Source organism: Colletes latitarsis, chromosome 11, assembly GCF_051014445.1.
Source record: "Colletes latitarsis isolate SP2378_abdomen chromosome 11, iyColLati1, whole genome shotgun sequence".
Classification (NCBI taxonomy): domain Eukaryota; kingdom Metazoa; phylum Arthropoda; class Insecta; order Hymenoptera; family Colletidae; genus Colletes; species Colletes latitarsis.
This window is the reverse complement of record NC_135144.1, coordinates 27129280-27154496: the sequence shown is the minus strand read 5'-3', so window position 1 is coordinate 27154496 and position 25217 is coordinate 27129280. Positions and strand designations below refer to the sequence as shown.

Below are 25217 nucleotides of genomic sequence, written 5' to 3'. Positions count from 1 at the left end.
TTAAATTCTGAGTGTGAAAGATCCGTATTGGATATAATAGAATTTAAGTGGAATTGCTCGTTGGTTATTTTCATTCCAAATAGAATACGTTTTTTAAAAGTGACTATGTTTGACCATGTTTGAGAGTATGCAGTGTCACGAAACTTTTCTTCGTCAAAAAAATTTTTAAATGCGACTAAACGATATGCGAACGAACGTTGTGAATTTGACTGTAAGGGGTGTCATAGTTTAGTCGCGGAAAATTCGCCAAAAGAGTCCAAAACAATGCAGATCGCGCTAAAAGACCCCCCCTAAGAGGATTTTCGGATATTCGAGTTGCCTCTTCGTTCGCATTTAACCGTGTTCGCTGACCATCAAACCGTGGGACGCCATTATCTTGGCTGCTGAGCAGGCTTCTGCGTTCCGTCTGATAGGGATTTTGAGTGGCTATTTGGTGCCACTGGTTGAAACGCCTAACCCAGAAATTTATTAACAAAGTTCAATTCAAATTTAAAAGGAACGAACACGACACAATTTACAGAACCTCGTTAGAGAACTTGGACAAGAAATTTATTTAATACAATTCTAATATCTAAAATAAAACATAGAGATCAATATTCTCGTGTTTTAAATCCCTATTATATTTAGTCTCTAGTGTCAATATTAAATACAACAGTGAAAATATTCATATACAAGATATGCTTGGATTTATCGTTCAACGACTTAATTATTTTAATACAAATAATTAAATAAGACATAAAGATCAATTCAAGTCACATTTTTACATTCACGAGGTGTTCATTAAACAAATCTGTTCTCTTTCGTGGTCATTCCTTGTACGAATAAATTCAAATAAAATTGAATAGTAAAAAAATCGTACGTCAAGGGGTTAATATGTACAAATATAAGAAATACTTAAAGCAAGATACGAATTATTATATTTAGGAGACAACCCAATACGAAGCTTCCATTTGATTAATTCTGTTAATACAAATACGAATTTGCATAAAAATCCCCAGTCTAATCATAAGGGAAAGTTTATTCGAAAATTAGATATCAAATAAAGAAAACTTACACGAATTTATCCAATGGATTATCTTCATTTAACAAATAATGGGCAAACGTTTAGCTTCTACTCGTTATCTGACACTTCTATCTGAACAAGAACAAGAAAATACACCCCTCGTTTCGTTACCTGTATAACGATTTATAGTCGATTTCTTTAACCCTCTGTCTAGCCAAACTCTTCTGCAATCTTCTATTCTAATTAACTATATCCGCGTCCAAACCAAACTCATTGTCAGACCTAATGTCTCGTTAATACAGTCAAAGGCCACACGATTATTTTTCCAACAAACAAGTCGGCCAACCTCCCAAGAATTAACTTAACTCTCTGTCTAGCCAAACTCTTCTGCAATCTTCTATTCTAATTAACTATATCCGCGTCCAAACCAAACTCATAGTTAGACCTAATGTCTCGTTAATACCGTTAACGGCCACACGATTATTTTTCCAAGAAATAAATCAACCAACTTGCCAAGAATTAACTTAACTCTCTGTCTAGCCAAACTCTTCTGCAATCTTCTATTTTAATTAACTATATCCGCGTCCAAACCAAACTCATAGTTAGACATAATGTCTCGTTAATACCGTCAAAGGCCACACGATTATTTTTCCAACAAATAAGTCAACCAACCTCCCAAGAATTAACTTAACTCTCTGGCTAGCCAAACTCTTCTGCAATCTTCTATTCTAATTAACTGTATCCGCGTCCAAACCAAACTCATAGTCAGACCTAATGTCTCGTTAATACCGTTAAGGGCCACACAACTATTTTTCCAAGAAATAAGTCAACCAACCTCCCAAGAATTAACTTAACCCTCTGTCTAGCCAAACTCTTCTGCAATCTTCTATTCTAATTAACTATATCCGCGTCCAAACCAAACTCATAGTTAGACCTAACGTCTCGTTAATACCGTTAAGGGCCACACAATTATTTTTCCAACAAATAAGTCGACCAACCTCCCAAGAATTAACTTAACTCTCTGTCTAGCCAAACTCTTCTGCAATCTTCTATTCTAATTAACTATATCCGCGTCCAAACCAAACTCATTGTCAGACCTAATGTCTCGTTAATACCGTCAAGGGCCACACAATTATTTTTCCAACAAATAAGTCAACCAACCTCCCAAGAATTAACTTAACCCTCTGTCTAGCCAAACTCTTCTGCAATCTTCTATTCTAATTAATTATATCCGCGTCCAAACCAAACTCATAGTTAGACCTAATGTCTCGTTAATACCGTCAAAGGCCACACGATTATTTTTCCAACAAATAAGTCAACCAACCTCCCAAGAATTAACTTAACTCTCTGGCTAGCCAAACTCTTCTGCAATCTTCTATTCTAATTAACTGTATCCGCGTCCAAACCAAACTCATAGTCAGACCTAATGTCTCGTTAATACCGTTAAGGGCCACACAACTATTTTTCCAAGAAATAAGTCAACCAACCTCCCAAGAATTAACTTAACCCTCTGTCTAGCCAAACTCTTCTGCAATCTTCTATTCTAATTAACTATATCCGCGTCCAAACCAAACTCATAGTTAGACCTAACGTCTCGTTAATACCGTTAAGGGCCACACAATTATTTTTCCAACAAATAAGTCGACCAACCTCCCAAGAATTAACTTAACTCTCTGTCTAGCCAAACTCTTCTGCAATCTTCTATTCTAATTAACTATATCCGCGTCCAAACCAAACTCATTGTCAGACCTAATGTCTCGTTAATACCGTCAAGGGCCACACAATTATTTTTCCAACAAATAAGTCAACCAACCTCCCAAGAATTAACTTAACCCTCTGTCTAGCCAAACTCTTCTGCAATCTTCTATTCTAATTAATTATATCCGCGTCCAAACCAAACTCATTGTCAGACCTAACGTCTCGTTAATACCGTCAAGGGCCACACGATTATTTTTCCAAGAAATAAGTCAACCAACCTGCCAAGAATTAACTTAACTCTCTGTCTAGCCAAACTCTTCTGCTATCTTCTATTCTAATTAACTATATCCGCGTCCAGACCAAACTCATTGTCAGACCTAATGTCTCGTTAATACCGTCAAGGGCCACACAATTATTTTTCCAACAAATAAGTCAACCAACCTCCCAAGAATTAACTTAACCCTTAAATGCATGATTTTTCCTTTTTAAATACAATAAATTGAAACAGGTAGATAATTAAACATAGATTAAGGGAAAAATAAAGAAAAATTTTTTTTTTCTAAAAAGTATATTTTTATAAAGAAAACTTACTGATGTAGATCTACATCAGTATGCATTACAGTTACTATTAATAATGTACCCTAAGTACTATTCTATTATACGATTGTCTTCGAATTAGGCTTACTGCAGTGAATGACTTTTTGCACGTAATAATACTATTTAGTATCCACTAAAATGAAATTACAATTTCACCGCCAAAGTGTGTATTTGAAAGTGTTGCGCCAAACTGCCAAATTTTGTCAGTTAAAAAAGTGAACTGCCATATCATGAAAGTTTGCGTTCAAAAACTAAGATAGATATTTTTAGCACCTATTAAAAGTAAAAAATACTGTGTTTGAATTACCGTTTAGAAATTATGTAAGGAAGAAAACACTGATGTACATATACATCATCATGCATTTAAGGGTTAACTCTCTGTCTAGCCAAACTCTTCTGCAATCTTCTATTCTAATTAACTCTATCAGCGTCCAAACCAAACTCATAGTCAGACTTAATGTCTCGTTAATACCGTTAAGGGGCACACGATTATTTTTCCAACAAATAAGTCAACCAACCTCCCAAGAATTAACTTAACTCTCTGTCTAGCCAAACTCTTCTGCAATCTTCTATTCTAATTAACTATATCCGCGTCCAAACCAAACTCATAGTTAGACCTAATGTCTCGTTAATACCGTTAAGGGGCACACAATTATTTTTCCAACAAATAAATCGACCAACCTCCCAAGAATTAACTTAGGAATTCAACTCTGCCCAAAAGTACCGATATATCTCGTTCGTCGAAGGAACCCAGCGAGGGATCAACGTCGCGTCCGATTCCTCCTCGCGGAGGGCTCGATTCCACCGACAAAGCGAAGCCCGCCGCCGTCGACGGCGGAATCTTCCACCGTCGATCGCTGGAAACTTTCCTTTGATCGCTCGAAACTTACCCCAGCCTCTCGCCGGCGGCCACGAAAAGAAACTTGCCAGTCGCATTAATCACCGACGCGCCGATGAACTTCGCGAGGAAGCCTCCTCCGGCCCCGGCGAGCCAGTTTCCGGGCTCGCGCCCTCCTGAATTTACCAACGAGACGCCAGAAATCGCGACGACTTCTTGGCACGGAGGACGAACCAACGGGAGGAGGACCAGATCCACCCCCCATCGAGCGAACTTTGAGCCTGGGCGAAAGAACGCCCTTTGTACCGGAGGATTCTGCCTCGAACGATCGTTTTAAAGGGCATTTCATCCTCTATCCAATGACTGTACCAGCTACTATAATTTTTGCTATCTTCTATGTTTGAAGGGATTGAAATTTATTTCTAAATCTGTTACTAAAAAATACACTGGGTGAAAGGTCTGCTCGTGTACCTCGTCTCTGACAATACTCTAGAATCTTTGATAAATCAATGAGAGTCGAAACTAACCTAGCGAAGAAGCTCTATAATTATGATGACCTATGCAAGGCGGATCGCAGCCAATTTGCTAATATTATTTAATTTTTAATTAATAATTGCATTACCCAGCTAAGAGTGATACGATTATTAATTAAACGCCAAATAATATTACCCAGGTCTCACCACGAGGAGGTTGCTGCGAATGGAGACCCGCTTTAACAGAATCCCAACCACCCTCCATTGATAAAGATCTTCTGTGACCAGCGATCGTTGGTCGAAGAAGAAACAAACGTCAGTGCAACCAATGAAAGATGCACAACCAACGAAGAGAGTTGAAAGAGTTTTCAAAAGAATTTTGTCTTCAAATAAAAATAACCTGCCTAACATAATGGTTAACGCAATGACAAAGTTGACGGTCGAGGACAGCCTCGTCTAGAGAAAAACTATCTCGGTTGGTCCTACCTCTTGGCCATTCCTTTGATCTTGGTGTCAGCCTCGCCCTTAACCATCGATGACCATTACCTAACCATTAAAACCACCACAAAGTCGAAGATTAAAGCCTTCTTGCAAGGATCCCCTTAAAATTTAATGCACGATCTTTTTAACATTTTTTTCCACTTTGAAGGAGCGTAGCTCGAGACTAGGAAATAAAAGAATAAAAACAATAAAGAATATAAGATAATAAGACATACATATGCATTATATATTCTAAGATAGATGTATATAAATAGATATCCTAATCGTAAAGAGCGCCAAGGAATTCATCAAAGCAGTAAAACCATTAAAACCACCACAAAGTCGAAGATTAAAGCCTTCTTGCAAGGATCCCCTTAAAATTTAATGCACGATCTTTTTAACATTTTTTTCCACTTTGAAGGAGCGTAGCTCGAGACTAGGAAATAAAAGAATAAAAACAATAAAGAATATAAGATAATAAGACATACATATGCATTATATATTCTAAGATAGATGTATATAAATAGATATCCTAATCGTAAAGAGCGCCAAGGAATTCATCGAAGCAGTACTACTCCAAGAATGGTAATCGACAGAAACTGTAACGAAGTCTGAAGGCCATATCGAATGATTTTATATTTCCAATGAAATCGATCGATCGGTGTCCAATTCTGGACCGTACAGCTCTCGTGCCGTTAAGAACCAATAAAATTCGATAAATAAAAAGTAAAAAGAGTCGTCGATCATCCCCCAGATTAATAAGCATACCAATTTCGCCCGGAAACGGTGTATTAAAATTTCAAATTGCTGGTTGTAGTTTTTCTTGGGTAAAAGATTCCGTGAGAACGGTGTTCTTTTTCTACTCGCGAACGAGGACATCTTTTTAATGGAAGCCGAGGCTGGTAAGAGCGGATAAAGAGGACCCGGAGCGTGGCTCACGGGGACGGAAATCTATTGCAAAATAATAAGTTATCTCCCGGTGACTTTTGCCGACGCGTCGTCCGCGGCTGGTTTCTCCCCGAGGTTACCTCATTATTTCTAACTGATGACGCCATAATTCAGGTTCCCAGCGACGTGCAAGAAAATGGACTTCCCCGGCCTCGTCTTGCAGTACGCGACGACTCGCGCGACACGCCGCGCAGTGTCTGCCCTTGCTATTCCGTCCAATTAAATGCCTAATCAATTATCCGCCGGGGACGAGTTCACGCCCTTTCTTGCTCGTGGTTCCCGAAACACGTTCTCCTCCGTTCCATCGCGCCACGCGAAACGAATTAACGCGGTATCGAGAGCATCGTCTTGAGAACCATAATTTCTTTTCGACGTTCAACAAATCCCAAAAAGATCGCCACAGCCAGCGTTTTATGGCGCTAATTTCTCACCGGCGGGCACTTTCAATTTTCGCGGATTTTTCGCACTTATTTCCTTGATCGAAATTCATTTCTATGGGGCAATATTAAACGATTTAGTCATTAGGTTTCTCGAAACTAAAATGGCGCTTGCAATATGGCGCTGGGTATATTCACAGAATTAATATAGAGGTTAGATCTGGGTTACATTGTATTTAAATCTATTAACTCTCTATGGGTTGAATTGTTATTTTATATGTAAACTTGCGAGGCATTTACTTTGTATATTGTTATTGGGTATGTCAGAGACATTATATAAGAAACTAAAATTATTTTGGAAAATGGCACTTTGAACTTACGCGTTACAATATTGCTTACAATAGAAAAACCTTAATACTTAATATTTGTAAAATTGCAAATAACGCTAGTTTAATTCGGAATATTGTAAAATAAATTCGTGTTTAAATCATTAACACATTGATTGCCACGGTTGTTTACGATAGAAGAACCCTAATACCTCTAAAATTACAAATAAATACTTTAATTTGAAATATTCTAAAATAACAAATTCACCATTGGATCATCGAATATTTTTAATGTGTTAAGTTTCTTTTCCTTAATCCAACATTAAATACAAAGTCCTTTTCAATGACTTTTCCTCCCATCTGTCAATCAACATTTTAATCTCATTTTAATCTTTGTTAGTTGAAAAATTTTTGTAAAAATCAACTGTTGCAAGATCCACAGAATATTGTGCACGAGCTAAAAGTTTTCGATCGAGGCTTTTAATTTTCAATCCAGTGTAAAATTTCTTTCCCTCGTTCGTTAATGATTTTATAGTTGCTGGCTATCATCGATTTTTATTTAAAATTGCAAATCACACCACAAGGACAGTAAGGTATTTTGTTTTTGTGCAATATTCCCATTAAGTTCGTATCAAGTAAAACGCGATGGCCAGTCCAATTTAGTTACTTGACTCTCATCAAACCGGTGTTTAACTATGTGAACGATATAACCAGACGTGTTATCTTACCGAAACACAAATACATACTCCAGTTCCAGACATTCGAAGGAAATTGTAATTTCAACCAGGCACGCGAGTCTTTGTACACGTCCGACGTTCAATTCGTTAAATAAATACGCGATTTCGCTCTACTTTATTGGCGGAATATCCAGATATTCTTCGATGGAATCGCGGGACAAATTTTAGAACATCGTTGTTTCACTTCTTCGTTTTACTTACTCGCTAAGCTTTCCCCTGAACTTCCAAAGTGGAATGACCGTTTAATCCCGATGAAACCGTGGTTCTCTTAATCCTACGATATGATCCAAGTAAGTGGTAGTTGATGTTTACGATGCACGTGTCGCGGTGCAACGGTAAATTCATAAAGCAAACAACTGCAAACGTTTTTATTTCGAACGCAAAAACATTAAATATTCTTTGAACATTCCAAATAACAAGTTTCCTTAATTTACCGCTTGCCAAGTAGTAAAGAAAACGGATTTAAGTTTCAGTTTCTATCGAACACTTTGAAAATGAATTAACTGTTACTATATTTAAATATTCCATTATCGAGAGTGTCAGTGGTTGTATGGTTATAATGAAAAAAGGAGGTACGAAGAGTATTCGTTCGAAAAGAAATATTTCATGGCGATAATCGATGAGCAAACGATACATAAAATTTCTGTCGCACTTAGATCGATTCGTCTCACTTAACCTGGCATTCTATTTTCATATTCGCGGGTTTCGAACGTTGGCTTTCATTCTCCCTGCGGTGGATATATTCCATTATTGTGGGCTACCCTTTCGATTCCCGGCACGTATTCTTAAAATTTTCATGCTGCTCGACCGGTAACGAGCACTGAAATCACAACAAAAGTCAGCCTTGTTCAGTTTAGGACCCGATCGTTTGCTCCCAGGAAACGACTAATACTAATTCCGAGTTTACGACTCGAGTAGAAGTTACCCGCGACGATAAAAGTCCAAATTTTAGAGTCGAAAACACGTTGCTGCGTTTAGCGAGTTTATTTTCCAGATACAAATCGGAACAACAATAAGCGTCTGCCATTTGTCGTCGAAATTTTACGCTCCCCATTTTCCTTTTATGGTAAAAGTAGTATTAAAATAATATAATCTACGTAAAACTGTACTTGTTAATTTGATACGTTAATTTTTTACGCGTTTCGGTATGCTAAAGTTGAATAATAATAACGAGGAATAATATCGTTGACAATTCGGAGAATGGATAATATTGTTAACAAAGGTAATCTTACTTGTACTTGTTTAAAGAAATATCTATCGTTGTGAAACTTTTCCAAAGCTTGTGAAATATTCTTTGTTTAGACTCGACTGGAGTTCGTTCAGGATAGTTTGATCACATATTAATTTTCGTTAAAGTACGCGACTATGACGGAATTTTATACGTGAAATTTTAATTTAATGAACGTAGATTGAAATTTTACGGGAGAGAGGGGGATAAAGGTGATTTAAATGAAAATGATTTGCTCGGAACGCGTAATACGTGATAATTGCGTTTCGTGCGGGACTTAATAGAGTTATGCTATTTTAATTATATCCCGTGCATCGTGTTTTCCTTTTCTCTGTATCGTTTTGCCCTGCTCCCAGCGTGCCGGTTTTATTTCCGCGGCTTTCGAGCCGAATGAAAGGGCAAATAAACGTAGGATCGTAATTGCGATAGCTGTGAGGCAAAAGAAAGCGCGAAGCTTCATATTATTTACCAAGGGAAAGTGTTCGTTGGAAATTTATATTTGCCTCTGCTTCGTTTATCACCATTTATGCTATCTTTTACCGTCGCAAACTCCGAAATACGTAATACGTTTGGTTACGAATATAAATTAGGGTTGGAGATTCTAAAATTATCAAATATTTCTGTATTCGAATAATAAATATCCTCAGACGCCTGGCTATTCGAATACTAGTCGAATTAATTAAATTATCGGCTTTCTGTTCTGTTGCATTAACTGTATTTTTCAAAACACACGATAATAATATTATCAAACGAGAAAACCGATATCCACGAAACTACCCCCAAATTTCCGAATATGTTTCCCTCGCGATTTCACGCGATTAACGTGCATTTTAATTCCCGTAAAGAACACGCCACTCTATTTGGAAATTATTTGTGAAACTTTCGAACACACCTTGCAGGCGAAAAGTAATCCAGAAACGTATTTTTCTTATGCAACTTGGTATTGTCACAGATATTACCAGATAATCAAATTTAGTAGCGAGTGCATTGTAATTGCCAATGTTCGTCAATGTCTATCTTGATTCGCGATTGACTGTTGCTGATATCTATTTTGACTTAATACGATATCGAGATTAATCTGCTTGCCCACAGTAAGCACTATTATTAATTACGACCAACGCGTACGGTCTGGATTGTTCGACTAATTTAATACAACATAGGTACTGGCTCGAATATTCAAATATTCGACTATTGCCATACAGGGTATTCGGCCACCACTGGGAAAAATATTAATAGGAGATTCTAGAGGCCAAAATAAGACGAAAATCAAGAATATCAATTTCTCGACTGAGCTTCGTTAAAAAGTTAGTAAAAAATTAAATTAAAAAATTTCAAATCATTCTGGAAAAATTATTTTCGGTTGTGGGGGTCAATTACAATTATTTTCGGTGAATACACATACCTCCGAAATCCTACGCACTTTCGAGAAAAAAATTCCTTACCGAAAATATAATTTCTGGCCAGAAATGTCTGCCCGAATTTTCATGCGAATCTTTAAAATATCATAACTCCTGAACGGATTGGACGATTTTAATGTTTAAAAAAGCAAACTATGCGTATTTTGATGGAGAATATATACAAATAGCAAAAATATTCGAAAAGTTGATCCTTGTCCCCGCAAAATGAGAAAAACCCCATAAAAATGGCCCAATTTTCAAACAGCCATAACTCCTACAATAGTGAGTATATTTCAATGAAACTTTTTTCTGAAGTAGAGCTCATGGGTACTTACGTATAGCGCCAAACAAAATTACCAAAAATGAAAATCGAATTTTTAAGAAAAATCGACAGGGGGTAGGTGCCTAAATTTTTCGACGAGAAACAAATTTTTCAAATCGTTCTGGAAAAATTATTTTCAGTTGCGGGGGTCAATTACGATCATTTTTGGTGAATAGACATACCCCCGAAATCCTACTCACTTTCGAGAAAAAAATTAGAGTAGCTATTGAAATTTTTACACGAAATTAAAAAATTTCAAATCATACTAAAAAAATTATTTTTAGTTACAGGGGTCAATTACAAGCATTTTTGGTCAGCAGACATGCCCCCGAAATCCTACTCAGTTTCGAGAAAAAAATTCTTTACCGAAAATCTAATGTGAGGCTAGAAATGCATCCCTGAAATTTCAAGCGAATCTTTAAAATGTCATAACTCCTGAACGGATTGGACGATTTTAATGTTTAAAAAAGCAAACTACGCGTATTTTGATGGAGTATATGTAGAAATTCTAAAAATAATCGAAAAGTTGATCCTTGACCTCGCAAAATGGGGAAAACCCCATAAAAATGGCCCAATTTTCAAACAGCCATAACTCCTACAATAGTGAGTATATTTCAATGAAACTTTTTTCTGAAGTAGAGCTCATGGGTACTTACGTATAGCGCCAAACAAAATTACTAAAAATGAAAATCGAATTTTTAAGAAAAATCGACAGGGGGTAGGTGCCTAAATTTTTCGACGAGAAACAAATTTTTCAAATCGTTCTGGAAAAATTATTTTCAGTTGCGGGGGTCAATTACGATCATTTTTGGTGAATAGACATACCCCCGAAATCCTACTCATTTTCTAGAAAAAAATTCGAGAAGGTGTGAAATTTTTCGACGAAATTAAAATATCTCAAATCATTCTGAAAAAATTATTTTCGGTTGCAGGGGTCGATTACAATCATTTTTGGTCGTTACACATACTCCCGAAATCCTACGCACATTCAAGGAAAAAATTCTTTAACGAAAATACTATGTCTGACCAGGCGTTGATTCATTCCCCTGAAATTTCATCGATACGTTTAAACAATCATAACTCCTAAACGGATTGCAGGATTTTAATATTTCAAAATGCGAACAACGCGTATTTGTTGTGAAGAATGATTAGAAATTTCAAGATTATTCGAAAAGCTGTTTCTTAACACCGTAAAGTGTAAAAACCCCCATAAAAGTGGTGCTGAAATTTTCGGCGAAATTAAAAAATTTCAAATCATTCTGAAAAAATTATTTTTAGTTGCAGGGGTCAATTACAATCATTTTTGGTCAATAGATGTACCCCCGAAATCCTATCCACTTTTGAGAAAAAAATTCATTACTAGCGGAACTTTAAACGTTAATAACTTTTTGACGAAGCCACAATCAACAAATTGATATTCTTGATTTTCATCCTATTTTTGCCTCTAGAATCTTTCCCAGGGGTGGCCGAACACCCTGCGTAAACATTATTCAGATATTCGAATAATCGTCGACGCGTTAATTGAATTTAATTTCTTTCGTCGTTCATTTTGTTCAAATTTGTTTGCTATACTTTCCTACGACACCCTGTACGTATCGTGAAAGCAAATTCCGTGCTATATCTTCCGACGGTCTATTTTAAATATATTTTCATAACCGGTCACACCGCAACGTATCTGTTGCGCGCACTGGAAAGAATTCGATCAATTTCGTTTCCAGGTTTCTGGGCATTTACACAACACCGGTCAGTTCCTGGTATTCAGAGCGGATCGGGAAGCAAAGGTTCGAGTCAATATAACGGGTGGTCCGTTGGCCTATCACTACCAATTCGAGGAGATCTACATTCACTACGGGCTGGAAAACGATCACGGCTCGGAGCATCAAATCAACAACTACGCTTTCCCCGCCGAGGTGAGTAACCCTTGCAATAATACAATGTCTCACTTACAAATTCAAGCTCTTTTCTACGATGTCAGTTCACGAAATCGTGTTCAAAGAGACGCGTGTATGGAAAAACAGAGAATTTCAAAATCTTCGTAAAAGAAACTATTCGTGTTTTATATGTACTCCTAATTCGAATACCTTTTTTACACGAGTTTTCAATTTAACACGTTTTAGGGCAGGATAAGAGATTTTCTATTTTCTATATATATATCTATATATATATTCTATAAATATAAATATGTTTCTAAATATAGAAATTCGTAGATGCAGAAAATAGAAAATCTCTTTTCCCAAAACGTATTAAATTGGAAACTCGCGTAAAAAGGGGTACTCGAATTGCTATATAGAACACGAATAATGAATAATTGGGGGAAAAATTAATGAATAATAAGAGAAAAAGGATTGAGAACTGGGGATTTAGAAAATAGCCACAACGAAACTGGAACGAAGAATAGGAAATAGGTACCGAGGAACTAAAGAGAATCAGTAATTCAGCCTTTAAAATGCTTTAAAAATGAATTTCATGAAACCAGTATTGCTATTGATAATTCTATCCCTTAATTATAAATTAACGCGAGCTTCCACTTCGTTTCATCGTTTTCTGCCGCTTCTGACTGGCTACAAAAAAATTTTCCGCTCTAAAAGTAGATTTAATCCACCGTTGTTTCGATTTTTAAACGCAAAGAGTCGTCTCTAGCGTTCGCTAGAAACTGGGTCCTTTTAGTTCCGCTATAGTTTTCCAGTTCGTCTTATTTCCTACACGTCGCATCTGAACGAGGTTCGAAATAACTTCGATATCTAAAGTTATCGAACGAAATTACTTCGAGAATAACAGTAAACTCGAACCGTTTCTCGTTAAAAATAACGCGTTGCATTAATGTTATATAAGTTGTCCCGTAACGAATGATACCGATCGAAAAAGAAGCGATTCCACGCGAAAAAGTTAATCGAACTCGTGGAAAGATATTTTTTCATACCGGTACAAATAATAATCTAGAATCTACTGTCAATTGGAATATATGATCCAACTTAAAATATGAAAATCAACTTAAATTGTCTACGTGCAATTTCACGTATTTTCACATTACTTTCGTGAAAAGCTAAAATTTAAAATTAATTTTATCACACTTCCAACACACTAGATAAAACAAAACTGATGAAATATCGACAGAAAACAACATTCGAATGCTTGATTCTATAGTCATGAAACAGTAACGAATCAGTTTTCTGTAGTTCATTTGTTTAGAATATAATTGAACTCTTTTTAAGGAAACATAGACTGCTAACGTGATCTCAAATATGGATATAATTTTCTCGATTGGTCTCATCGCTTATTTTAAATTTCTCACATCAATGTATATACATTAAAAAATAATTTCCAAAGGTATTGCAAAATAATCGAGACGATATGGATACATCGATGAGTAATTTCAGAGTGTCGAGTAATTTTAGAGCACTTTTTACGATATTGCTTACATGTATAACGCATAGAATTTCCAAGTGTCGTTTCGTAACATCGAATCGTTCTTTTTAAAAACTCACCAAATTCCCGTTGACATATGAGCACGTGTACGCGCATCTTTGCCTATGGCGACGTCGATTCGTTTGATGGAACACCTTTTGCCAGGGGGATGTAATAGGCCAAGGGGACGTGCAGCGACGTGACAGGTAGGGGATGTCAATCTGGCACGCAGGAAAACTCCCAAGAGTAGCTGCTGTCATAACTGCAGCCAGAGTGCCTGTTCCTATTATGCACAAGATCGACAATGAATATCGAAACCCAATATTTGTACGTCAGTCTTACCTACGAAGCACAGAGTTCCTAATTTCCTCTGGTACGTAGACATTACTGATAATTGGGTTCGCTACGTACGACAAATTGATTGGAAAGTCCAAGGTCTCGCGTTTAACGCGTGAACCGATGAATTTAGCGTGTCGTCGCGTTATGATAAATTCGTACTCGTGCAACGGGATCGATACTCTAACGTTACGTTTGCTTGGCGGGACCGAAGACACGATTAGACTTGGCGCGACCGAATCGAAATTAATCTTGAGCCAGCCTCGCGATGAGACAAATTAAACATTCGTTAAACGTGACGCGACGATGACCCAATTAACCGCCGCCTGCTCATCCTACCGGTGTGCAAACCCCTCTCTACATACGACCCAATTCTCGTGGGCGACGACGGCCCGCGAAAAGAATGTCGTGCAGCTCCAGTTATCGTCGACGATTTCGATTTTAATTAGAGTCAAGTGCGGCAAGGTCGCCCTGGAATTTCTTTTGGGCATCGTGCGTTTCGTTAGGAATAATAGAATAATTACACGCGGTGCTCCGCGAATGCAAATACCTAACACTGAACCTACCCACCGACCTACCAAACGAACGTTCTTCAAATTTCGTTTAGAATTTCTAACGTGCAATGTTATTTTAGTGCCATTTAACTTCACGATGTTTCTTATAGCAAGCGTACAATGAATTTTTCAGAATTGAGTTTTCTGAGAAACATATGTACGTGTGTCTTGCCTACCATAATTTATATTTTTGTTGTAAAAAATTAAACATGAGAGGAGAGAAACTTCAGCTTTCATTGGCATAGAACAGTATAAAAGTTTTCTTCATAATCGAGCCACTATTAAAAGCGGTGAATCTTCCAGTTTGAAATGGTTTTCGTAATTTAAATGAGGGAGCAATTTCTAAAATACCACTCTCCGTCTTACTATAGTCTCATTAAGAATACTAAAAAGTTAGGTGCGTGTAATTCCGAAACTACTCACGTTTTATCCAAAGTTGAACCACCATTCGAAGCTATAAAGCTTCCTTTTCGAAATAGTTTTTTGGTTTATGTCGATCCGACTTACCGTTTTGGAAATATCGCAATTTAAGTGGAAGGGTTATTTTTCAATTTCCACTAGGAACAATACTAAAACTTTAGACGCGTGTAATTCCGAAACTACTAGGGTTTTATTAATAATTGAGCCACCATTAGAAGCGGTAAACCTTCCCCTTTAAAATGGTTTTTGGTTTTTGTCGATCCGACTTTCCGTTTTCGAGATATCGTCGTGTAAAGAAAAGCTTAATTCTTAAAATTCCACTGATCACTCGCTGACCGTCGTAGAACAGCGTAACGACGCGTATTAAAAATACTAAAACTTTAGACGCGTGTAGTTCCAAAACTACTAGGGTTTTATTAATAATTGAGCCACCATTAGAAGCGGTAAACCTTCCCCTTTAAAGTGGTTTTTGGTTTTTGTCGATCCGACTTTTCGTTTTCGAGATATCGTCGTGTAAAGAAAAGCGTAATTCTTAAAATTCCACTGATCACTCGCTGACCGTCGTAGAACAGCGTAACGACGCGTATTAAAAATACTAAAACTTTAGACGCGTGCAGTTCCGAAACTACTAGGGTTTTATTAATAATTGAGCCACCATTAGAAGCGGTAAACCTTCCCCTTTAAAATGGCTTTTGGTTTTTGTCGATCCGACTTTTCGTTTTCGAGATATCGTCGTGTAAAGAAAAGCGTAATTCTTAAAATTCCACTGTTCACTCGCTGACCGTCGTAGAACAGCGTAACGACGCGTATTAAAAATACTAAAACTTTAGACGCGTGCAGTTCCGAAACTACTAGGGTTTTATTAATAATTGAGCCACCACTAGAAGCGGTAAACCTTCCCCTTTAAAATGGCTTTTGGTTTTTGTCGATCCGACTTTTCGTTTTCGAGATATCGTCGTGTAAAGAAAAGCGTAATTCTTAAAATTCCACTGTTCACTCGCTGACCGTCGTAGAACAGCGTAACGACGCGTATTAAAAATACTAAAACTTTAGACGCGTGCAGTTCCGAAACTACTAGGGTTTTATTAATAATTGAGCCACCATTAGAAGCGGTAAACCTTCCCCTTTAAAATGGTTTTTGGTTTTTGACGATCGGACTTTCCGTTTTCGAGATATCGTAATTTATGTAAAAGGTAATTTTTTCGATTCGACTATCTCTGTCTCCGTCTGACGCGTCGCGTTGGACCTCCTTGTCGCGCGTGAGTCGAGACAGTCACGTGACCAGGAAGTCGTAGTATTTCCAAGAATTTACTACGCACTGTCTGCTATCTACGCGCGCGAGATGAATGAACTCGCGCGAGCGCATCGAAATGTAAACAAAGCTTCGAAGCCTTCTATCTCCGAAACTAGCCACGGCATCGACACGAAACTAAAACCGTCATATCTCCGGAACTAATTACGCTATCCACTCGTACGAACGCTCATTTTAAAGGGCATTTCATCCCCTATCCAACGAACCTAACAACTATTATTATTTATGCTGTCTTCTATGTTTATTTTGCAATTTACTTTGACGCTGCATACCCAAAAAAGTTTCAGCAATTCCTATTGATTCTATACGACTGGTGTGCGATAGAATTGGATTATAAATGATTTATTTCATTGAAAATGAATTTAAATTCTCGAAGAAGACCGGAGAAAACTCTCGGAATGTCTATCACGTGCTGCGACATCGAATTTCGTATCTGATGGAAAGAAATCAGGTGTTCCTCGAATAGTCTCGAATCTGTAGAGGTTTCCAATAAGAATTTTCAATCGTCCCATCGCGACATTTGTTATTCGCTTGTTCCAGACACGTGACGTTTGTATCCAATTGTTTTCAAATTTATTACTTTCCAATTTCGTGAAAATTTCAATGCAGAGTATCTGGAAGTAGTAATTCGAAGCTGTACGAAAGCGCACGAATATTGCTAATATTTATTAATTATTAAAATTTCTTTCGAGTCAAGATTTAAGGCAATTTAATTTTCTCTGGTTATAATACCATCTGTTTACCAGCTTTTATTTTTACGTTTTCCTTTTTATGCATCTTGTAAAACGATGGAGTATCTTGCTCTCCCATGCCCGGGGGAAATAAAAACATAATTAATGACCCTGACAAGCGACCGTAATTATTGATTCTCGATAATGTGGAAGTCCAATACGTACGCAGGGCGACAGAATTAGCAGTAATAACGAAAAGCACTCTTTCGCTGAATAGTTTACTTAAAAATATTTCTTATAAAACAAAGAAGTCGATCGAATTTCGGTTCAATTATTTTTAAATCACGCGAATTGTAAAAGAGGAGCACGATCGAACCGTAAAAAGTTATTTATCGCATCCTCGATCCGATTTATCATGCAGCCTGACGCGAAAATGGTTTCGCAGAGAGGGCATCTAATTTTATGGAAACAGTTATCTCTTCGCGAGACAGGATTAAATAAGTTAAAAGCTTTCTCGAACCTTGCTTCCTAAATGAAAGAACCATGCTGCTCGCCAGATCCGCGAAGAACATTTCATTAGTTGCAAAGTTCACCGTGTAGCTACGAATATCTATTTTGAATCGCCGGGGTACCGTATTTTCCTCCGTGTACTCGAATACTAAACGTTGTTTCAAACGTTAATTAACATAAAGTGCCTCGACGGAATATTCCACACACTCGCGTGAACTGTTCGAACCTGGAAAGATCTCGGGTACATAAATTGAAACGCGTTATCGGTTAAGAATTGCACGCCTGTTAATTATACAGTTTACCTAGAATATATTACCGATAACGCTCTACTTAAAAGCGTTCGAACAACTGGAATAGTGCTTTCCGGAAATATAAAAAACGCTTATCGAAAGAGGCGGGAAAAAAATGTACATTTTTAACGTGGCAGTCGTTCCTTCGAGTCTCGAAACTTCATGATCACTGTTTTATACATTACACTTTCCCTAGATAGTTCTGTTGCTAGCTTCCAGGCTTTTGAAACTAATTTTGAAATTAATTTCAGTAAAGTAGAACAACCAATCCTATCGAATAAACGTTTATCCAATTTATATATCATATTCGTTGGTTTCGATCCTCTTCAATTTTATTAAAAGTAACAGAATCTCTCTACTACAATAAGTTTTATCTGGGAACAAACGCGAATTTGTCGTCACTGTTTCACGCGAAAAGATTAATTCCCCGTTCGATAGAATTAAATAAATCCCAATAAAAACCACGGGATTCGATACTCTTTTCGCGTTTATTTATGTGCATCGCTTCGAAAAACAGCGTACAAAAAAAAAAGTTAAATTGATAAATACGGGACCATTTAAACGAAATGAAAAAAGGATCTATGGATATTGCAAATTTTTAAATATAAAACGAAATTAATGTTTTAATCCTGATTCAGAGGCGTTCGAGGGAAAAACGAAAGTTTGTAAAACACTGATCCAGAGTGTATTCATCCACTCAAAATTACGCTTGATGGTAAGTTCGTCGACGCGCGAGAAAAACGCTGGGGTTCGTTTCGACGAAATTAATATCGAATTCCGGCGACGAATTGCGGTGCAAAAAAGAAAAAAAAATGGGAAACAGATAGTATCGCGCGACAAAATGATCCGTTCAAAATTCCCCGATGCGTGTTCGTCGTTTAATGAACTATTTCGAAACCGAGAATTGGAAACCGTTCTGTTGCGTTCGAAGCCGCGTATCGAAGAATGTAATCCCTTGGATAGCTGGTTATCGTCGATATATTCGTGTCAGCAGACCGATATCGTCGATACGAAGCCATATGCGTTGCTTGATGCACCTTTTAAGTATCACAATCGAAAATAAGAATCTCCAGCGAACGTCGACGATTACGTTTCTTTCATAGTGGCATGAAAATGGCAATCTACGGGCGTTGAAATAACTTTCAATATGAATGCTTCAATAATAGTCGTACGTGAAATTGTTTTCGTTCTCGATACCTGTGCAAGATTCGATGGAACTCTTTCCGAGTCGATATCTCTCTGCACGCAGATGGATGATGGTTTCTGAGTCAGGGCCGTAGACCAGTGGCGTACGAAGAGGAAAGATGAGGTACACAAGTATGGGACCGATATCACTAGCGGAATAGAAATCACAGTTTATTTCGAGTGATCCGGTCAGCGGCGATACGACAACTGAGCTCAGTATCGAAGCGTTTCAGCTCGGTTCGATTCGAAACCGAGAGCAAAAAATTTGTAAACACCGGTAACCGTCGAGACGGCTGTTTACTGGTCTAACCGTCTCGCGCGTCGCGTCTGTTATTATCTCAATAACGTCGAATCCGAAACAATACTGATTGTCAAAGCAAAGATTGGGTGTATAGTAATATTCTGATTTAAAATAAATGTATTGTAAATTATTTTACGATATTGATTATATTGTAAATTAATGGGATGTAGCTGATTGTATGCGTTAAATATTCGGTTGAATGAACGAACAATTTTAGGATATATACAAGATCGAAAAGGTCCAAATAAATCAGGATTTATTACAATCAATTAACACTTTGACTGCCACGTCACCATTTTTTTTACCATTATGATACTAGAAAAATGAATTCTCAAGTTAAGACGTCGAGGGAATTAAGTTTGAATAGAATATGTGAATTTTAACAAGGTTACAAAAATAACTACTGAAACAAATAGGTTATGTAGCTTACAATGGTCTGAAATCAACATTTTACTTTTGCAGAATATGTGAACGTGTTAATGATGCTATAAAATTGTTATTCAAAGAATTTTTCATCTCAAATGGTTCTAATTTTTGTCATTATACATTTTGTCCAACATTAATTTTAATTTTATCATTTATGTTACGATTAGTAGCTCCTTTTTATTTAAATTATTACTTTTATAAGTCACCGTGTTAAGTTCGAGTTTCTTCAGATCGTCTGGTCTCGTTCGCCATCGCGAGATATCGACCATCGACTATCTTTCGATGTTTTCGCGCGCGAAAAGAAGACGACGCGACGCACGGCTGGCTCGAAGCCCCGGGAATCATTATTTTTCGGTGGTCGCGGGGGTTGCATCGACGCGATCGAAATCGATTCGAGGTTAATCGAGCACATAATTCAGCCGTGCGCGTACGTGTTCGCGGCGAAATCCGCACGCGAGCAGGTGCGAGCGCGACGTACCGCAATCAGTGGCCGTGCTTGCGGCCCCCGCAGCCGCATCAATTTTCACCCTTGTTCTTCTTTCGCCCCGAGGCACCCTTCCTCTTTCTACCCCGTCGTTTCCACGATGTATCAGCCGACGACTCGCCTACGCGAAACCCCCGCTGACGAATGAACTCGCGAACACGACGATCCACCGAATGATAAATTTCGAATGCTCGTTGTCCGCGACGTCGGCGGTCTCTACATCACTCAGGATGCGTTCGCAGAGGGAATCCCTGGACTTTATTAATTCTTCGACTCGTTTTCCATCGCACAGCGGGGCCAGAGGTTGCGCAATTTTTGTCGACCGATCGAATAACTACCGATAATGGAGCGAGAGAACATTTAACTTGGCGATTTCTTCATTTTTGTGGAGACAAACCTTTTAACAGGAGCCACTGGAAATTTGTGATCGGTGAATTTTAGGTTATTTTTAATGGGACTAATTTAAAGTTATATTGATTTGTTGATCTTTGAGCGAGAGAACATTTAGAAAATTAAAATCGACGATTTTTAAGGTCTTTTTGGAGGCAATTTTTTCCAAAGATAGTACTAGAAACATGTGATCAGTGAGTTTTTCGATAATTTTAATGTTACTAATTTAAAATTATATCGCTTTTATCGATTTCAATCCATTGAAGTTGTAGACTTACAATTTTTGGGAATTTGCTTTAAAACGAGCTAAGAAATAATGTATAGTGCATTCGTGGTAAAAGAATATTTACAATTTGAAATTAGGAAAATTGTTTGGGGGAAAGATAATACTATATATTAATAAATCAAATTATAAAGAAGCTTCTAACTTATAAAATATACAAATTGCAATTGACGTTAAGCGGTCGGTGGTCGCAAATTGTGGTGGTTAAATTATAAATCACATTTTTAGGGCGAATACAGAGTACCACTCGAAAAGTCAAATATCTGTTTCTGAATTATTAATATTTATAACAGCATGAATCGTTGGATCTTTTGAGTAGTGCAATTCGGTAATAATTCCAGCGGCAGAAATCAATCACGAGTGACTGGTGTGTAGCCGTTGATATGAATAAATATTACGTCATTAGTTCACCAACGTTGATCAGTACATAGCAGTGTTAATGTACCACGGTGGAACAAGTCAATAAATATTGAATCGTTGACGATCCTAATAGCGCGAGCCAACCCTGAATGGCTAACCATTAATAGGAATACACACAGTGTCGCAAAATCCTGGCACCGTCACAATTATCTCATGGTTACTTCGTGTAACAATTTCACCTACTATTTTTCATCCAACCAATTTTATCCGTGAAATTAATTAAAATTGTCTAAAAGTTTCAGCCTCTTTTTACAAATCCTCCCCGATATAATATTGAATTTGATTAATACTTTTAGAATTCGTATAACAATTTCACCGTTTACTATTTTTTATTCAACTAATTTTATCCGTGAAATTAATTAAAATTGTCTAAAAGTTTCAGCCTCTTTTTACAAATCCTCCCCGATATGATATTGAACCTGATTAATACTTTCAGAATTTATAAAGAATTCTTGTAATTGGTTCTTGTTGCTTCGAAATGCGTCTCATAATATGATTATCGTTAGAGACTACCTCCCAATGCAAATCATTATTATTTTTAACCACCCTCCTTGTTCACCTGCTTTGGTATCTGCCAATACTTTCTGTTCCCCAAGTTGAAATCCTACTTGAAGGATCGTTATTTCGAATCCATTGGAGACGCCCACGACAATGTAACGCGCGAGTTGCATAATAATACGGAGATTGATTCAAGCCTAAGGAGAAATCAAATTTTCTTGACAGTTTATGCGTTAACAATCCTTTCTTAATTTCCTAGACACGCCCTGTATAACAAATATTGTCAAATATTGAATTTCTTACGGAAGTTTAAAACATTATTATTCGACAGTTTTTGTTTGAACAGTATTGAACGGAAGAATAATAATCGTGTTTCAGAGTTAGATTAAGAACAGTTGAAAAGTTGCATATTTACTTTAAAACGGAAAATGTTTCCGCGCTACAATTGCAAAATTTAATCGTGTTTGATCACAGAAACTTTTCCACGGAGTGCATTAAGGTTGCCGACGTAATTTTTCTGTCAGACTTCACAGTTTGAAGAATCACTTTACGCTATAACGAAAAGAACGCGATGTGCCAAATGACCGGCAATCCCATTGAAAGTTCTCAAGAACGACAACCATTTACTCAGTTAAGAGGAATATAAAGTTTTCTTTTCCATCTGGTAAAAAGTGTTCCTCGCTTTAATACAAATTCAGAATAGCTGCGTGCTTGTAACGGAATTAATGTACACCTGTTCAAATAATCAATGCCCAGTAGCGTTAAAAACATTTTATAAACGAATAAAATTGTCAGAATAATTTACTTGCAGGCGATAAACAGTCTAACAACGCGTATTGAAAGTACATAAATTTTACACGCCATTCGTGTTTTCTCTATAATTGAACCACTGTTGGAAGCGGCGAGGTTCCCCCTTTAAAATGATTTTCGTTTTATGTCGACCTGACTCTTTGATTTGGAGTTATCGCCGTTTAAATAAAGGCATAATTTTTTAAATTTCACTATTCACTCTCTTAGCGTTTTCACCGTATTAAATATATTAAAACTTTAGACGCGTGCAGTTCCGAAACTACTAGGGTTTTATTAATAATTGTGCCACCATTAGAAGCGGTAAACCTTCCCCTTTAAAATGGTTTTTGGTTTTTGTCGATCGGACTTTCCGTTTTCGAGATATCGTAATTTATGTAAAAGGTAATTTTTTTAATTCGACTATCTCTGTCTCCGTCTGACGCGTCGCGCTAGACCTCTCTCTCGCGCGTGAGTCGAGACAGTCACGTGACCAGGAAGTCGTAGTATTTCCAAGAATTTACTACGCACTGTCTACTATCTACGCGCGAGGTCATTCACCTCGCGTCAATGAAACGTAAACAAAGCTTCGAACCACTGCATCGACTTGAGACTAAAATCGTCATATCTCCGGAACTAATTATGCTATCGACTGGTTTGAACGCTCATTTTAAAGGGTATTTCATCCCCTATCCAACGAACCTAACAACTATTATTATTTGTGCTGTCTTCTATGTTTATTTTGACATTTACTTTGACACTATGCACCCAAAGAATTTTGAGAAATTCCTATTAATTATTGTAGACGTTAACTGTTTCCTGGAATCCTCATATTCACATGTAATATCGGTATTATAAATTCCAAGATGTTATTCAGATATCCAGGCACAAAATCTACACATACTATGTTACGTATTATTATTAATACGTACTCTATCTCACACAATTTATAATACGAGACAATAACGAGTCCAAGAGTCCTAATTAAATGCCCACCTTTATATTTTAATAGTCTCCGTAAATGATTGTGTCTAATAGCTCTGTGTGCGTGCACAGAAAGAGATTTGGGCGCATTTATTTCATAACGGGAACAAGGGTAGAAAAATTTCTGTAATCACGAAGTCTCTTTTATTCTAATTATTTATTTAGTTGCACGCACGCCGGCTGGTAATTGTGATAATGGAGCGCCCGTGCTTTCGAGCAATCGATACTACGAATTAGTCACGAGCTTCTTAATACCGTTAAGTTATTATTTTGAAGCTATTAAGTTAAGAGCCAGTGCGAAAAAATTCATTTACGTTTCGCTAGATTAAATTGTGGAACGTAATAGCTCTCTTCTCGCGGGAAAAAATGCGTCGTCGATGACGAATACAGAAGCTCCGTCGTGGTTTAATTGCAAATAAAATTTTAATCCGGGAAAGGATTGCATTTATTCCGGACGTAAACTGTCCTGTAATTTCCATTTTTATTTGACCCAGGTCGACGTGCATATCTGCACGCAAATCGAATGCCGTTCAAATTCGAGAAAAAAAAGCGAATAAAAGTAACCCGCTCGACATTTTCGCTCGCCCGTCGATATAATGGAAATATAAAATCGAAGTTGCTAAAAGTTGTGGTATAAAATTAAAATGGAAAAGGATCGAAGTCAAAGCAAGCTCACGAACGAGCCAGCTCTAATATTTTTCAATTCTTCTTCTAACATTTAAGCCGAAAGTTAACTCTTTTCTTCCCGAATTCAGACGTTCCCCCGACAATCTTCTTTATATTTTTCACGGGCCTCGAAACGTTCCCTTTTTTCGCCACAAATCATCAAACTTTTGCAAGTTTAGTTTACGTATATTCAGAAGTTTCTTCGTACAAGTAAATTTATGTTCGAGGCAACTGTTGTAAATTCGTTGTAGGTGCAACTACGAGGAGCAACGGGGGCAACCAATATTCTTCCTCGCCATTAATTCGTCGGTCCAAAGGTGGATACAAAACTGTAAGATACATCAAAGTCGAAACGATCTAAATACAAAAATGTTCACGGTTTCGAATCCACTCGGTCTTTCCACGCTGGAATTAAATATCTGAACGCTTGCGGATCCGCGAACTGCGCAACTTCTCTGCTGAAACGAGTTTCGCTAAGTACTTAAGACCGTTACACGGCAGAAGAATGAATGCCAACTTCCCTCTCGTTACAACTCTTCCTTTCAAACAACGTTTACTACGTAGTAATCCTACGGGGGCCGTTGTTGCAAGGCCATCTTCGTTCGAGTCAATTTATTATGGCCCCCGTAAACTCAGTTCCAGGCACAAGAATGGAGCGCAACAGGAACCTCCGATGCTCTTGGCTAATTTCTCAGCGATGATGAGCAACGTAGAGACACGAGATAATGTTGTGAAAGAACATACCAAGGATTGAATACGATATCAAAAACTCGAGAATAATTCAGAAACAATAGATGAAATCATTCTATTTCGATTTAGAATGATTTTATCTATCGTTTCTGGATTATCCTTGAGTTTTTAATATTTCAAAA

The 25217-nt window shown here is 37.3% G+C and overlaps 1 protein-coding gene across 6 annotated transcripts in view; it reads left to right on the top strand.

Moving 5' to 3' along the window:
* Carpa (Carbonic anhydrase-related protein A) overlaps positions 1-25217 on the top strand; it is a 415480-nt gene that overhangs the window by 329716 nt on the left and 60547 nt on the right. For all 6 annotated transcript variants that reach the window (XM_076778852.1, XM_076778851.1, XM_076778848.1 and 3 more), the window contains one exon: positions 12143-12334. In XM_076778852.1, the coding sequence (XP_076634967.1) occupies positions 12143-12334 (192 nt within the window). The remainder of the gene's footprint in view (positions 1-12142; positions 12335-25217) is intronic.